At 41.1% G+C, this 14956-nt stretch overlaps 1 protein-coding gene across 3 annotated transcripts in view; it reads left to right on the top strand.

The window, feature by feature from the left end:
• The first annotated feature begins 354 nt into the window (after nt 1-354).
• Nucleotides 355-14956, top strand: part of LOC126465494 (meiotic recombination protein REC8 homolog) — a 412324-nt gene continuing 397722 nt past the window's right edge. The window contains exons 1-2 of one of the 3 annotated variants that reach the window (XM_050096310.1): nt 355-476; nt 604-783. In XM_050096310.1, the coding sequence (XP_049952267.1) occupies nt 659-783 (125 nt within the window). In that variant the 5' untranslated portion in view covers nt 355-476; nt 604-658. Of the gene's footprint in view, nt 477-603; nt 784-1151; nt 1214-14956 lie in introns of those variants that run through there. The other 2 variants (XR_007585976.1, XR_007585977.1) reach the window with 2 other exon arrangements.

The following is a 14956-nucleotide window of genomic DNA, read 5'->3' as shown; positions in this document are numbered from 1 at the left end:
CGCAGTTTAAAACTACAAAGATGATTACAACTGTGTTGTGAAAATACTTTTTCGTGGTATTAGCTGCTGCAAGGTAATGTTTTTACAAAATACAATTACAGCGTAATTTTAAGATTAGTTCATTTTTCACTATAGAAACGTATTCCACTAGGTTCAACGTTAGGAAAACTTGTGTAGCTCTCTCTATGCCTGTAAGTATTTGGTCGAGAGGTTCGACAGCTGAAAATCGTGCCGGAATTACTGCGCGTTATTGACGACAAAAAATCCAATAAAAACGTTAGGAGAGATAATGTGTGCAAGGATTTTATTATAGATGTTGCTGAAAATACGTTTTTATGGATTTAATGTTCTTACAATTTAATTCCCAATAACATCCTGAAGCGCGAGATTTGTATGTCATTTTTTTGTTGACAGCATCGTTCTGTTCATTGTTGTGCTGATATGTTAAGGAAGTGACATCCTGTTTCTCTGGTTAGGTAATATCTGGAAAGACGGATATTGTAAAATATTCCTTGTATATAACATTGTCGATTTAAAAGAAACTGCTCTGCTTCAGATGGCATTTGTTTTCAACATTTTGATTGCAGTTTGGTTTGTTGACAGTTCGGCAACTCACTTCTTGTACGATCGAATGCTGTGACATGAGTTGCAGTAGAAAATGTTTTACAATTATGATCTACTATGCCAAAGGGCAGGGGGAAAATTTTCTCTTGTTTGGCTTGCGGCTACACGCAAAAGTCTACCAGCAAATGATTATTTGCGAATAAATGTCGTAAAAACTTGGTGAGTACAGAATTTACCATAACTCCATTAACGAGCGTAATAAGCACGGTTAAAGGTGATAACAGTGGTTACAAATTACAAAATTAACACTACCGAACTGGAATGTAGTCGCAAAGTTTTGTGGATACACATTATTTATTGGCAGTACTTTTCTAGATCATAGTGATTCAAAATTATTTGAATTTTCATGTCATAACTTAGAAAGCTTGTGATATGATTAAGCTAATGGTACAACAATGTCCGATAATTTATGGGTGTGATAACAAGTTCATCTGTGTGAAGCCCAAGATGCATTTTCGTCGTTGATATTGTTGGTAACATTTGCTCCAAATGAAATACACTGGGCGTCGTTATGACGGCTATGATCCCTGCGTTGTGACTGATATGTCTAGCTACCTTGTTGCGACTGGTTCAGCTGTATTTAATTTCGGTATGAATCTAGTAGCCAACATTTACACCATATTTAACGCACTGAAGTTTATAAATAATGGTAACTTAAAAGTGCAATGTAGGCCTATTACGGTACCTGAAAGACTAAGTAAGAGTGAAGCTTTGTTACTCGTACTCGGTATAGGAGCTACACGTTCCTAGCATGCGATATCTTTGTTGATTGTTGCTATTTTAATAACTGGCCAACAGTATTGATAAATGGCAAAATTGTCACCGGTAATGATTATTTTGAAAAGTTACGTAATGGATCCCCTTTACTTTTCGTAATTCTGTACTATGTATGCACACAATGCACTTCAAAATACTCATGAGATAGGCCTACTTGACCATCAAGTATCTAATATAGGTTTTCTGAACGTACGTGGCAGCCTTTAGTTTTAAATGAAAAGTACGTTAAGTATTGCAGAGTGCATGTATTCAATATGGTTCAAAGATAGACAGGCTACACTCCAGGTTATTCTGTCCAACAGCTTTTATTTTGCAAACACCAACTTACAACATTCACCTTCCAACACCTTGGGCTACATTACAGAGTGGCCTGTTACCACAACCAAGATTTCAAGGCTGGAGTTCATTGCCACACACTAGCTAGATTTGAGTGTTGGCCCTACCGATAATACGGTAACATCAAGATTCTGAAGTATGTTGGTGGAAACAGTATTCTGCAAGTAATTTGTGTTCAGGATGACATACGTACAGCTATGCTCAGGCTTATTGTAAGTCTATAAAAAATTGTAGAAGATCGTGTCTAGCTTGTACATCTTTTTATAATTCAGGCCATCTTACATTATTCTTGCTGAAAAGGAATGAAGTTTCAGTCCAGAAAACTGTGGTATGTAATTTCTGACTGAAAGATGTCACCTCATCTTCTGCCCTACATCTACTGCAGGTAAACAGAACATTGGTACCCAGCATATCCCCATAAACTCTTAATGGACATGTTTTACTGTAGAACAAACATGCTTGTAAATCTATTTGAAGAAGTATTTCAAGAATTTTGTAAGGTTTCTGTAGCCAAGAGCTTTGCTATGTGTGAACACATTATTGGATTGGGTGAAAGAATAGGTTGCAGAATGCCTGACACAAACCTTTCGCTAATTTCTGGTTTGAAATGTCCACTCATCAGTGAAATGTTTGGTGCCAATCAGTGAAACTTTTGGTGTTATTAACTTGTCAGACAGTTTACAACAGGGTGCTGAACAAATTGATATTCTTGTCCCTTGTGTACAGCAGCCCACAGTCATTTCTCCACAAAATCCTTTCTTCCAGGAGCACTTGTCCAGAATGGTATGCATGAGAACTTAAGTGAAGTATGGGAAGAGGTAGAGGGCATTGCAAAATATGGGATTTGAGGGTGGATAAATATTCGTATATGCGTAAATAATTGTGGAAAATAGTATTATCTGGAAAAGGCAAAGTTCTGGATTGAAGTTTCAGTATAGCAAACACTTTTAACCTGCCTGAACATTTCAAAACCCTACACACTTTGATACAGAGTGGAAGATGCAAGCAGCATATGGAAATCATGTTATTCAGCAATCACAGGAGGCCGACATTGTCTAGGCTGCAGAAAAGCCAGTGGTGAATTCTGTTTTCAGTGACTATGTATACTTTTGTGGCCAACATTGTTAAGTCAGCAGAAAATCAAGCAGTGAATTTTGTCTTCAGTGACTTCGTATATTTTTGTAGCACATAGCTCACTACTTTTCTTTCTGCATACACCATTTTTCAAAGTATGTTGTGCATACATTTTCAAGATACTTAAATTGAAAATGTTCAGTGACAACACTCTCAGTAGTCCAGAATGAAAAGATTCTGGAAACATCCCCCAGGCTGTGTCTAAACGATGTCTTCACAATATCCTTCCTTCCAGGAGTGCTAGTTTTGCAAGATCTGCAGGAGAGCTGTGAAGTTTGGAAGGTAGGAGATGAGGTACTGGCAGAATTAAAGTTGTGAGCATGGGTCGTAAGTCGTGCTTAGGTAGTTCAGATGGTAGAGCACTTGCTGGTGAAAGGCAAAGGTCCCGAGTTCGAGTCTTGGTCCAGCACATGAAGTTTCATTCTGAGTAGTGTTTTGCTTCTATGCAATTATAGTGATCAACCTCATGCTGCCAGAGTGTTACCCAGTATTTAACTGAAAAACACATTAAATGTCCAAGGAGTAGTCATAAACTTTTAATTATGACCTTGAAAAAGTAAAGTTATAGTGGTAATTTTTTTTTGGGCTTGCTGGTAGATGCCTGCAGTTCTAGTACACACTGAAATCCCTGCACTGACAAAGTGGAGAGAGGCTGTGCTTTATTGTTTTGGCTCCTCATACAGTGTGCTGCAGTATTGTGATGCAGGGATGTCAGTGTGCACCAGAACTGTAGACATCTTTTCATTTGTTTGAAATTGGCCTACATGACAAATATCTCAAATTACGAGAGAATATTAAGAAATGAAGAGGCATGTTGAGTACAAATCTTTCTGCTCCCACCTTAATCTGAGCTATAACTGCATCTTAGGATGACAGATAACAATAGCCTGATCAAGTTAAGTGTGTATTAAGAGTTATTATTGAAATACAAAGATGCTGCCTGGAATGATCATATATGCATTGTTGGAAAGGTTCCCATGCCTAAGAATTCGTGGATAAGTGCATTGTCAGACAAACATTACGGGAGTAGTAAAAAATAAATAAATAAATCTGGACCTTGTCATACTGTCACTGTAGATTGCCAGCAATTATGCTGACTTCTTTATAAGGAAAGAAACCAGAAAGCCATGATTTCACTGAAGGAAATGTAACAACAAGGAAAGTGTTTTATGATAGCTTAACAGTATTATGCCAGTACTGAATGATAATGATATTAGGCTAGTGATGAATGCCTATCACAAACCTCAATGAAATAAAAATGCAGTTTCACCAAAAATGTTGGTACCCATCAAGCCAATTTAGAATTTTCCCAAGTGAAAATAGGGTGATTACACAGTGAATATATGGCTAAACCACAACTACTAACTTAAAAAAGACTAAATTTTCTGTATTGTAGACCAGTCTGATGAAATTTGTAAAGAAAAGATTTTCTTTCTGAAGATCACCTCTATTATAAAGTCTTAGTGGAGTACAATGTCTCAGTGAATAGAAAACCTTCAGAGCAAGGAACATGCAACCAAATACTTTCTGTTTTATGAACTAACCAATTGTCAAAAACCTAGTTTACAATTGTTGAGCTGCCTACATGAAATATTGTCCCCCCCCCCCCCCCCCCCCCCCTGCCTGGAATAGCCAGTTTGTTGCTTTGTCTTTGTCATTTTTTCATTAAATTATTATTTTTTTCTTGTCTTCAGTATTTTCACTTTTGTAAATCCTCATTGCTGGTTTTGTAAACCCTCATCACCAGTTTTTGTAAAGGCCTTGTCGCTACTGCTTTGGAGACCGAGTTGCCGCTGTTGTCAAAGTAGGCTGAGTTCGTGAATTTGTGAAATGGCTTCTGGTGCAGTACACCGCAAAGACAATTTCTCCCTGCCACTATTACACAGCTATGCTCCAGGGTCATGTAACAGGATAGATGAACAAAGGTTCTACAACACCTCTACAAATTAGTAACAGAGTCACACAATTGAGTTAAAATGGTTTACTTACGTAGTTGAAATATGAATCTGCAACATTGCTTGTAATATAGCACAAAAAAGGCCCTCAATGCCTAAGTGCAATTCTCAGTACATAGCAAATACAATTTACAGCTCCTGTCTGTTCACTTCTAAGAGTTCAGTAAACGATGTTCCCTAAATCAGCCCTGGACGATGATCTATAACCAAGTGGATAGGAGCTGCTCTTCTATCTTCCAAGGAGGCTTTTTTCTGTTGCTATCCGGTCATTGGTGGATTGTACTTGGCCAGCAGTTGGCTGAGGCAAAGTCAATATCTTCATCCCCAGCACTGCCCATGGAGCTGATGGAAATGACACTGGCACCAGCTTGCATCTTTCCACCTGTGGTGCTTTTGCCCTGGCTGTGTCTTGTGTGGACGACACAGCACTCACTGAGAGAAGTATTTAAGCCATGGACGTTCATTCTGAAAGAGCAGGGTCCAGATTACCTAACAGCCATCATGATTTATATTTTACTGAATAGGTTAAGGCAATAGTGCTGGAATTCATACATCCAACAAAGCTGCTGCGTCAGCACAGCAATATTACTTATTGTATTTTCAGTGGTGCAGAAATCTATGTAGCAAATTATGAAGGTCATTCAACAATTAAAGAGACAAATTGGTCTGGAGAAAAAAGCGTTTATTTTTACAAAACAATACTTTTTCAGCTTTTCAACATAATCCCCTTGAACATTTATGAACTTGTTCCAATGGGCTACAGGCTTTTTTTTTCCGGCTACAAAGAACTTTTATCTTGATGTTTGAACCAATTTCCCACAAACTTTTTCACATCCTCGTTGTCCTGGAACATCTTCCCACGTAATACCTCCTTCAGTGCACCAAACAAATGGAAATCACTAAGTGCCAAATCAGGACTATAAGGGGGATGAGGCAGTACTTCCCACCCCATTTTGTCGAAGATTTCACGGGTTAGTTGAGCAATGTGAGGACATGAGTTGTGTTGCTGGAGAATCACACCTCTCCTCTGAGATCCACAACATCTCTCTCTCATGGCTGGCTTCACCTAGTTTAAAAGCAAATCTGAGTAGTATTGGCTGTTCATTGTACACTGCTCTTCGAGATAATCATAAAAAACTAAACCTTCAGCGTCCCAAAACACCGTCTATATGACTTTTCCTGCTGATGCTTGGGTTTTGATTTTTTTCGTGACAGGTGAGTAGGTGCACTTCCACCCCATGCTTTGTCTTTTTGATACTGTCTCATAATAGTGAACCTAAGTTTCATCACAAGTTAAAATTTTGTTGAGGAAGTGCTGACTTCTTTCATAACATTCCTTTAGCTCTGTGCACACTCTCAATCTTATTTCCTTGTGTAGCCAGGTCAACTCCTTTGGGGCCTATCTTGCACATGTTTTGTGTTACTTAAGCTTGTTACAGATAATGTTATGAACTGTACCCGTACTAACTTGAACCTTATCAACTGTCATTTCGACAGTCACATGGCTGCTGGCACAAGTAATATCGATTTGACTTTCAAGTGAGGGTGTTGAAACTGCAACTTGTCGAGAACAGTGTTTGTCAGTCACTGAGTTGTGATAATTTTGAACTGCTCTACCCACTTTTAAAAATTTGCACAATTCATACAACCTTCACTATAAACTTTAGACATTCTACAGTATATACTCACTGGTTTCTCGCCTTCAACAAGTAAAAAACAAATAACAGAACGCTGTTCAACTAATGTGGACGTTTGAAGTGGACTTGCCATCTTGAAATGTATTTTTGAGGTTATAAACAAAACAATGTCGATACATCAGCTGATCAGGGCTCATCCCAGTGATGCCAACTTAAAGCCATAAAAGTACCAAACTTGCCCTTCTAACAGTCTTTCCGCAGACCAATTTGTCTCTTTAATTATTGAATGACCCTCGTACATTTCTTATGTACTGGGTTATCTCCAGCTGGCATTTTAAAGCCACAACTTTGTTCCTTCATTTACTGATAGATCAGATAACGTGTTAATAACTATTTTTGTGTAAGGCTACTCATTTACTAATTACATATTTAGTAAAATTCATGGATATAAGAAAAATACTCCTATTGGCATGTGCTACTCAAAACTTCGCACTCTATCCGAAATTAGTTAAATGGTTTACATAGCACTTAATATCTTACTCTATTTCTCACAAGTTGAAAAGCACATCTTAATCTAGGGAATACCAATAAAATATTTTCCTACAAATATTGTGAATTAAACAGTGCTTGAAAGTTCACAACTAAGGCTTCACTCTTGATTATACATAGATATTCTATTACTTTGCACATCTTTAAATTTCTGTTTTCATAGATGTTTGCCATTGCATTATTCATTCATTCAGTCACATCTCCGAGAACACTACAATTTAATCTTTGGCTAATATTACTCTTCTTTCTCTGAGTTGAAGTTGAGGTGGCATCTTCTCTATCTCATACATATTACACAAAAATTCGTACACATTTGGTTACTCACCTATCAGATAAATTCCATTCCTTATGGAAGGTCGATTCTTTTGTCCCGTCCAAAAATTACTACAATTCCGTTTCACAAACTTACGCTAAAAATCACAGTGTCATACAGCTATCATTACTCACCACAGTAAGTGTGTAGCTAGTGAATAACAGCAACTTACATGTAAAACTGCATTATTACTAGCATAGTGAAATACAACCAGAGTCATTTATTCATTTTTGTAGCAGTCAGACAGCAGCTGTTCGCTTTTACTGTACCTTAGTTCTGTCATAGTATGAGTGTATTCAGCGACAATTAACTGAGATTATAAAATGCGATTCCTGAGCCTGTAGTTTGCTTTTCACCTCTCAGTGGCTTACTTTTACTTGGAAAAAGTATTTCGTAAGTTCCCGGTGCGTATATAGTCGTTTAATCGTGTTTTGGTAATCTGATATTCTACGAGGGCAGTTCAATAAGTAATGCAACACATTTTTTTTCTCTGCCAATTTTGGTTGAAAAAACCGGAAATTTCTTGTGGAATATTTTCAAACATTCCCTCTTCGTCTCGTATAGTTTCATTGACTTCCGACAGGTGGCAGCGCTGTACGGAGCTGTTAAAATGGCCTCTGTAACGGATGTGCGTTGCAAACAACGGGCAGTGATCGAGTTTCTTTTGGCGGAAAACCAGGGCATCTCAGATATTCATAGGCGCTTGCAGAATATCTACGGTGATCTGGCAGTGGACAAAAGCACGGTGAGTCGTTGGGCAAAGCGTGTGTCATCATCGACGCAAGGTCAAGCAAGACTGTCTGATCTCCCGCGTGTGGGCCGGCCGTGCACAGCTGTGACTCCTGCAATGGCGGAGCGTGCGAACACACTCGTTCGAGATGATCGACGGATCACCATCAAACAACTCAGTGCTCAACTTGACATCTCTGTTGGTAGTGCTGTCACAATTGTTCACCAGTTGGGATATTCAAAGGTTTGTTCCCGCACACAAGTCTTCGCACCCGAGAGGAGCTCACAAAACTTCAGTGGACTGTTCTTCCTCATGCACCCTACAGCCCCGATCTCGCACCGTCGGATTTCCATATGTTTCGCCCAATGAAGGACGCAATCCGTGGGAGGCACTACGTGGATGATGAAGAAGTTATTGATGCAGTACGACGTTGGCTCCGACATCGACCAGTGGAATGGTACCGTGCAGGCATACAGGCCCTCATTTCGAGGTGGAGTAAGGCCGTAGCATTTAATGGAGATTACGTTGAAAAATAGTGTTGAGTAGCTAAAAGATTGGGGAATAACCTGGTGTATTTCAATGCTGAATAAAACAACCCCTGTTTCAGAAAAAAAATGTGTTGCATTACTTATTGAACTGCCCTCGTAATAAGCAATTGATTTAGAATTAAATTGGCCACACCCCTTCTGGTGGTCGGTTGTTTGTACGATGCGTCGTACTCTGATCAGCCAGAACATTATGGCCACCTACCTAACAGTCATGTCTACCTTTGACACGGAGAACAGTGGCGCCGAGTCGTGGCCTGGAAGTCAATGCGAGATGCTTTTAATAGTTTCCACAATGAAACATTGTCTCAAAATGTGGTAGAAAACCCAAAGAGATTCTGGTCGTATGTAAAGCACACCAGCGGCAAAAAACAGTCAATACCATCACTGCGCGATAGCGATGGAAATGTTACAGATGATAGTGCCACTAAAGCGGAGGTACTAAATACAGTTTTCCGTAATTCCTTCACGAAAGAAAAGGAAGTAAATATTCCAGAATTCGAAACCAGAACAGCTGTTAGTGTGAGTGACATAAAAGTAGATATCTCAGGTGTTGCTAAACAACTCAAATCCCTTTAGAAAGGCAAGTCTTCCGGTCCAGATGGTATACCAATCAGGTTCCTTTCAGAGTATGCAGACACGCCTTTCTTAGCAATTATATACAACCGATCACTTGACGAAAGGTCTGTTCCTAAAGACTGAGAAGTAGCACAGTTCACACCAACATTCAAGAAAGGAAATAGGAGTAACCCACTGAATTACAGACCCACATCACTGACCTCAATTTGCAGTAGGATTTTGGAGCATTTACTGTACTTGAACATTATGAATCATCTTGAAGAAAATGACTTATTGATACATAACCAACACGGATTCAGAAAATATCGTTCTTGTGCAACACAGCTAGCTCTTTATTCCCATGAAGTAATGAGTGCTGTCGATAAGAGATCTCAGATCGATTCCATATTCCTAGATTTCCAGAAGGCTTTCGATACCGTTCCTCACAAGCGACTATTAATCAAGTTGCATGCATATGGAGCATCGTCTCAGTTGTGTGACTGGATTCATGATTTCCTCGCAGAGAGGTCACAGTTCGTAGTGCCTGTGTGCTGAGGCAGGGGAACCACCGCTCGCCATCCGGCGGAAACTCCTCATGGTGCGACGGGTGTGTCAATTCCTTGCCTGTCCTACCTCCCCTGCGTACCCTACCGTTGCCCGACCGCCTATGGAATGTCTCTTTTCCAGTCGTTCTGGGGCAAAGAGACCATTTGGGATTCGTGCCAAGCATTTGCTCGAGTCCCTTGGTGTGGAGTGTGTGGCACTCCAACACCAGGGTTTTACCCGCCTGCCTCCCTTGTTGCTCCAGAGGCCCAGCGTCCTTTTAGACTTGTCAAAGTATCAGAGGAGCTGCACTCCTGCGTTTGTTTTTACCTCCTTATTTTACGATATTTTAAACCCGCAACCCGACCATGTACCAGTATTTACGGATGGCTCTAAACAGGGGGACTCTGTTGGTTGTGCTGTTGTTTTCCCTGATCGAGTCGTCAAGTTACGGCTTCCTGCGGCGTTTACCATCTTTGATGCCGAATTGTTTGCAATCTTGCGGGCATTGGAGCAGATGAGATGTGTTCCCAGTCTTAAGTTTCTCATCTGTTCTGACTCCCTGAGTGCCCTTCAGACCATGCAACACTTGTACCCAGCAGATACGGTCGTCCAGAACATCCATGATGCCCTACTCCACCTGCAATGGCAGGGGAAGGAGGTTTCTTTCTGCTGGGTGCCGGGGCATGTGGGTATTAGGGGAAACGAACTGGCGGATGTGGCTGCCAAAGATGCATGTTCCCTCCCTCACGTTGTTGAATGTGCCGTCCACCTCCATGCTGTTACCTCCCTTTTGCGTTTTTGTGTTATGTGTCAATGGGAAGAGGAGTGGCTGGCAGTCGGTGAAAATAAGCTGTGTCTGGTCAAGGCCACCATGCGGCCATGGCGTACGTCCTACCAGTCATGCAGGCGGGATGAGGTTCTCCTCACTCGCCTCCGCATCGGGCACAGTCCCTTAACCCGTGGTTTTTTACTCCGGCGGGAGGACCCCCCAATCTGCAGTGCTTGTGGCGGCCAGATTACTGTCCACCACATTTTACTTGACTGTCCTTTATTCTCTGACCAGAGGGTGGTGGTTTCCTTGCCACCGGATTTGCCCTCTATTTTGAAAGACGACGCAATGACTGTGGTTAAGGTCTTACGGTTTTGTGTCCTGTCCAATTTGTTGCTTCGGATTTTAGGGAGAGGATTTTAATGTGCTGCTGGGTGACTGGCTCACCCAGGTTTTAGATAAGATGTCCGCCAGTCACGATTACCTACTTGTTTCACTTCGATTTCTGTTCTCTTTTCCTTATGTTTCCTTTCCTTTTTTAGTGCGTTTCTTCTCCTCTTGTTTTGCCTCTGTATGTGAGGATTTGGTACTGCGTCAGGTCTGTGTCTTTTAGCCATTCTCCTTGTTCGCTGTCCGTCTTCATCCCTTCACCGCATGTGTTCCTGTTTCTATGAATTTGGGCGCTGATGACCATGCTGTTAAGCGCCCGAAAACCTCAAACCACACACACACATTAAAGCCATAAAAGTACCAAACTTATCCTACTAACAGTTTTTCCCCAGTCCACTTTGTCTCTCTAAAGATGTAAACAACCATGAATGAGCAGCACTTATTAGATGGAGGGAGTCCAACAGCCGATCAGTTCCAGTCATTCCACCAGGAAGGAGGTACATGGCTCATGTTGTCTGTAGTTCAACCCTGCCTAGACGGTCAATACCGCGGTTCAATTGTTTCTGCATTGTTACTTTGTACCAGGAAGGGCTTTCAACAAGGGAAGTGTGCACGTGTCTCATAGTGAACCAAAACAATGTTGTTCTGACATGGAGGAGATACAGTGAGACAGGAAATGTCGATGACATGCCTTGCTCAGGCCGTCCAAGGGCTACTTACAGATTATGGCTCAGAGAAACCCTGACAGCAATGCCACCATGTTGAATAATGCTTTTCGTGCAGCCACAGGATGTCATGTTATGACTCAAACTGTGCACAATAGGCTGCATGATGCACAACTTCACTGCCGACGTCCATGGCGAGGTCCATCTTTGCAACCATGACACCATGCAGCGCGGTGCAGATCGGTCCAACAACATGCCGGAAGGACCGCTCAGGATTGGCATCACATTCTCTTCACTGATGAGTGTCACATACTTCTTCAGTCGTCAGAGCTGAACACCATAGACATACTGTTCAGCGAGTGCAACAAGATGGAGGTTCCCTGCTGTTTTGGGGTGGCATAATGTGGGGCTGATGTACGCTGCTGGTGGTCATGGAAGGCACTGTAATGGCTGTACGATACGTGGATGCCGTCCTCTGACCGATAGTGCAACCATATCAGCAGCATATTGGCGAGGAATTCGTCTTTATGGATGACAATTCGTGACCTCATTGTGCACATGTTGTGAATACTTCCTTCAGGATAACAACATTGCTCAACTAGAGTGGCAAGGATGTTCTCCAGACATGAACCCTATTGAACATGCCTGCGATAGATTGAAAAGGGCTGTTTATGGATGACGTGACCCTTCAACCCCTCTGAGTGATCTACGCTGAATCGCCATTGAGAAGTGGTCCCATCTGGACCAACAGTGCCTTGATGAACTTGTGGATAGTATGCCACGATGAATACAGGCATGCATCAATGCAAGAGGATGTGCTACTGGGTGTCAGAGGTACCTGTTGTGTACAGTAATCTGGACCACCACCTCTGAAAGTCACACTGTATGGTGGTACAACCTGCAATGTGTGGTTTTCATGAGGGTGGAAATGATGTTTATGTTGACCACTGTTCCAGTTTCCTGCACAGGTTCCGCAACTCTTGGAACCGAGGTGATGCAAAACTTTTTTTGATGTATGTATGGAGAAGGCAGGGAGCCTCCTTTACATGAGCCAACACAACAGCAAACGACACAGGACATACAGACGTTACACTCTGCACGTTGAGAAGCTGTGGATAATCTCAGTGAATCAGCTTATGACATAAATATGGAAATGAAAACTGCAGCCATCATCTCAGTGCAAAAGCAGGCATTACAACATAACAAAGAAGAAGAGGGGGGTTACAAGCATGCAGTAATTATGGCAACCAGCTCCAGGGGACAAACAGATGAGGGTGCAAGCTCTGCACTTCAATCTCTCACCCAGCAGAAGTTGTGAGCAGAATAGTCTGTGTCTAGTAATGGAATTAAAGAAGTGAGCACTGCCACTGTAGTGAATAATACTGTTACTGGGGGATAGATGTGGGTGATGCCTTATGAAGCAAACAAAAGTAATCATTACAGAGATGATGTTGGCCCTTTATTATCATGTACATTAATGGTCACAATGGAAATACAGGAAACCTTTACTCCATGCAACTAGGGAAAATTGTGTGCTCAGCAAATCCACAATGTAGAAGGGATGTTCAGAACATAATCTCAATGGGAAGAAACAGGATAAAGATCAAATTAACCATGCCAAAGGCATCCAACTTGTTGGTGGACTCAGCACTGTTTTTGGCATGAAACTTGCAGTGTACATAGCTCTGCTGCTCTGGTGACACATGGGCCGGTCAGGACTGACTGGCCATGTATTGTCTTCAGCCAGTGGCATCATTTGACTGCAGTATGGAAGGGCCTGGGGTCAGCACACCGCTCTCCTGGCCATTGTCGGCTTTGCAGACCTCAGAGCTGCTACTTCTCACTCAAGTTCAGTTGACATCACAAGGCTGAGTGGATCCCATTCCAGTCCTCCCATTTTATTAGTACTGGAAATTGAACTCGGATCCTCTGCATGGCTGTCATTTGCACTGACTCCTCAACTTCAGTGTTAGATGAAGGATACATACCTAACAACATAATTCAGTGTCAGGACCGTAGGCACTCATCTTAGTGAAGATATGTATTGAATGCTGTAACAGCTCCTATTCCAGCATTTGCAGTGATACATATGACAAAGAAGCTAAATAAAAATGGCGAGATCTCATTTATTACATATAAAACATTTGTAGTGACTTTGGACTCACAAAGATTGCCTGACTATGCCACGGCATAAGCAGAGAATAACATTCAGGGAAGCCAAAAGCTTAGCAAATTGCTGTTCATATGTGAAAGCAGTATGAAGAGCGCCATCATGTGATGACAAAAATGCATTTCCGTGCCTTCACAAAACGTACCACAAGGTTACCTACCTCCGACAATTATGCTCCGTTGTTCACTCCCCCTCTGTCCCACAGTGAAAGGTCCCTGCACCTGTGCACCTGAACATGCTCCCCTTGCATCCTATTGTCAATAACCCATACCATCGTCAACATCGTTTTTTTTAACACAATAAAGACTCCCACAGAGAAAACGGAATGAGCCATGAAATTCTGCAAACCCCAAAAACTTTTGAATTTAATTATGGAAATTATAATTGAACTTCAATTTCCTCGTTCAGCTACGCCTTAATATATCAAATGATAACAACTGTTCTATCTCAAGAGAATGATGTATAAAATCCTTCAATTGAATGCTAGATCAGCCATGAAAAGAGTGTCTCTGCAGAGAGAGTTGGGTTGCAGTCTCTGACACTTGGCTTAAGCCCTATTCTAATTCTTCACTGAATGGTATCACATTATTCGAGAGGGTAGAGCATGTGGTAAAGGAGGAATCAAATTGCTTATCCATTTATGGGTGCTGTCAGTGACAGCTCGTGCAAAATTTTACCAATGTGCTACAATGTGGTGATGTGTAGCCTTTTGACTTACAAGGGTAGTAACTGTAACCAAATTGAATTTATTAATTTTATGTATATAAATTGAACGATTGAAACATATTTAAATTTTATAATTAATAATTTAACATTGCAAGAAATGGAATAAAAAAAAAAAAAAAAAAAAATGGTAGCAGCTGAAACTGAACCCGAGCAGAGGGATTGCCAATTGGTTTTCTTGACCACTCGGCTACTGGAGAAATGTTCTAGGATCTTGAAAGGGGCATCTATCTGCTGCTACTTACACAGCTTGAACCAAATCAAGGAGTGTCATACCACACACTCTTGTTTGATTTACATTTGGGTCGATCTACCTCACTCTTGAAGTCTTACTTTCTCCTCCAAGATGTACTGGAAAAGGGCAGATCATGTGCAGAAAAAGTTTTCATACTAAATTTCGTCTATTACTCACTTTTTTTTTACCAACATCTACAGCCTCTTGACGTAATAGTGGCAATGACTGTAACTAAACTGAATAAGTTAATTTTATGTATATAAGGTGAACTATTTAAATATATTAAAATTTTATAATTAA

This window comes from Schistocerca serialis, chromosome 1 (assembly GCF_023864345.2).
Source record: "Schistocerca serialis cubense isolate TAMUIC-IGC-003099 chromosome 1, iqSchSeri2.2, whole genome shotgun sequence".
NCBI classification, from domain to species: domain Eukaryota; kingdom Metazoa; phylum Arthropoda; class Insecta; order Orthoptera; family Acrididae; genus Schistocerca; species Schistocerca serialis.
This window is presented reverse-complemented; position numbering and strand designations above follow the sequence as displayed.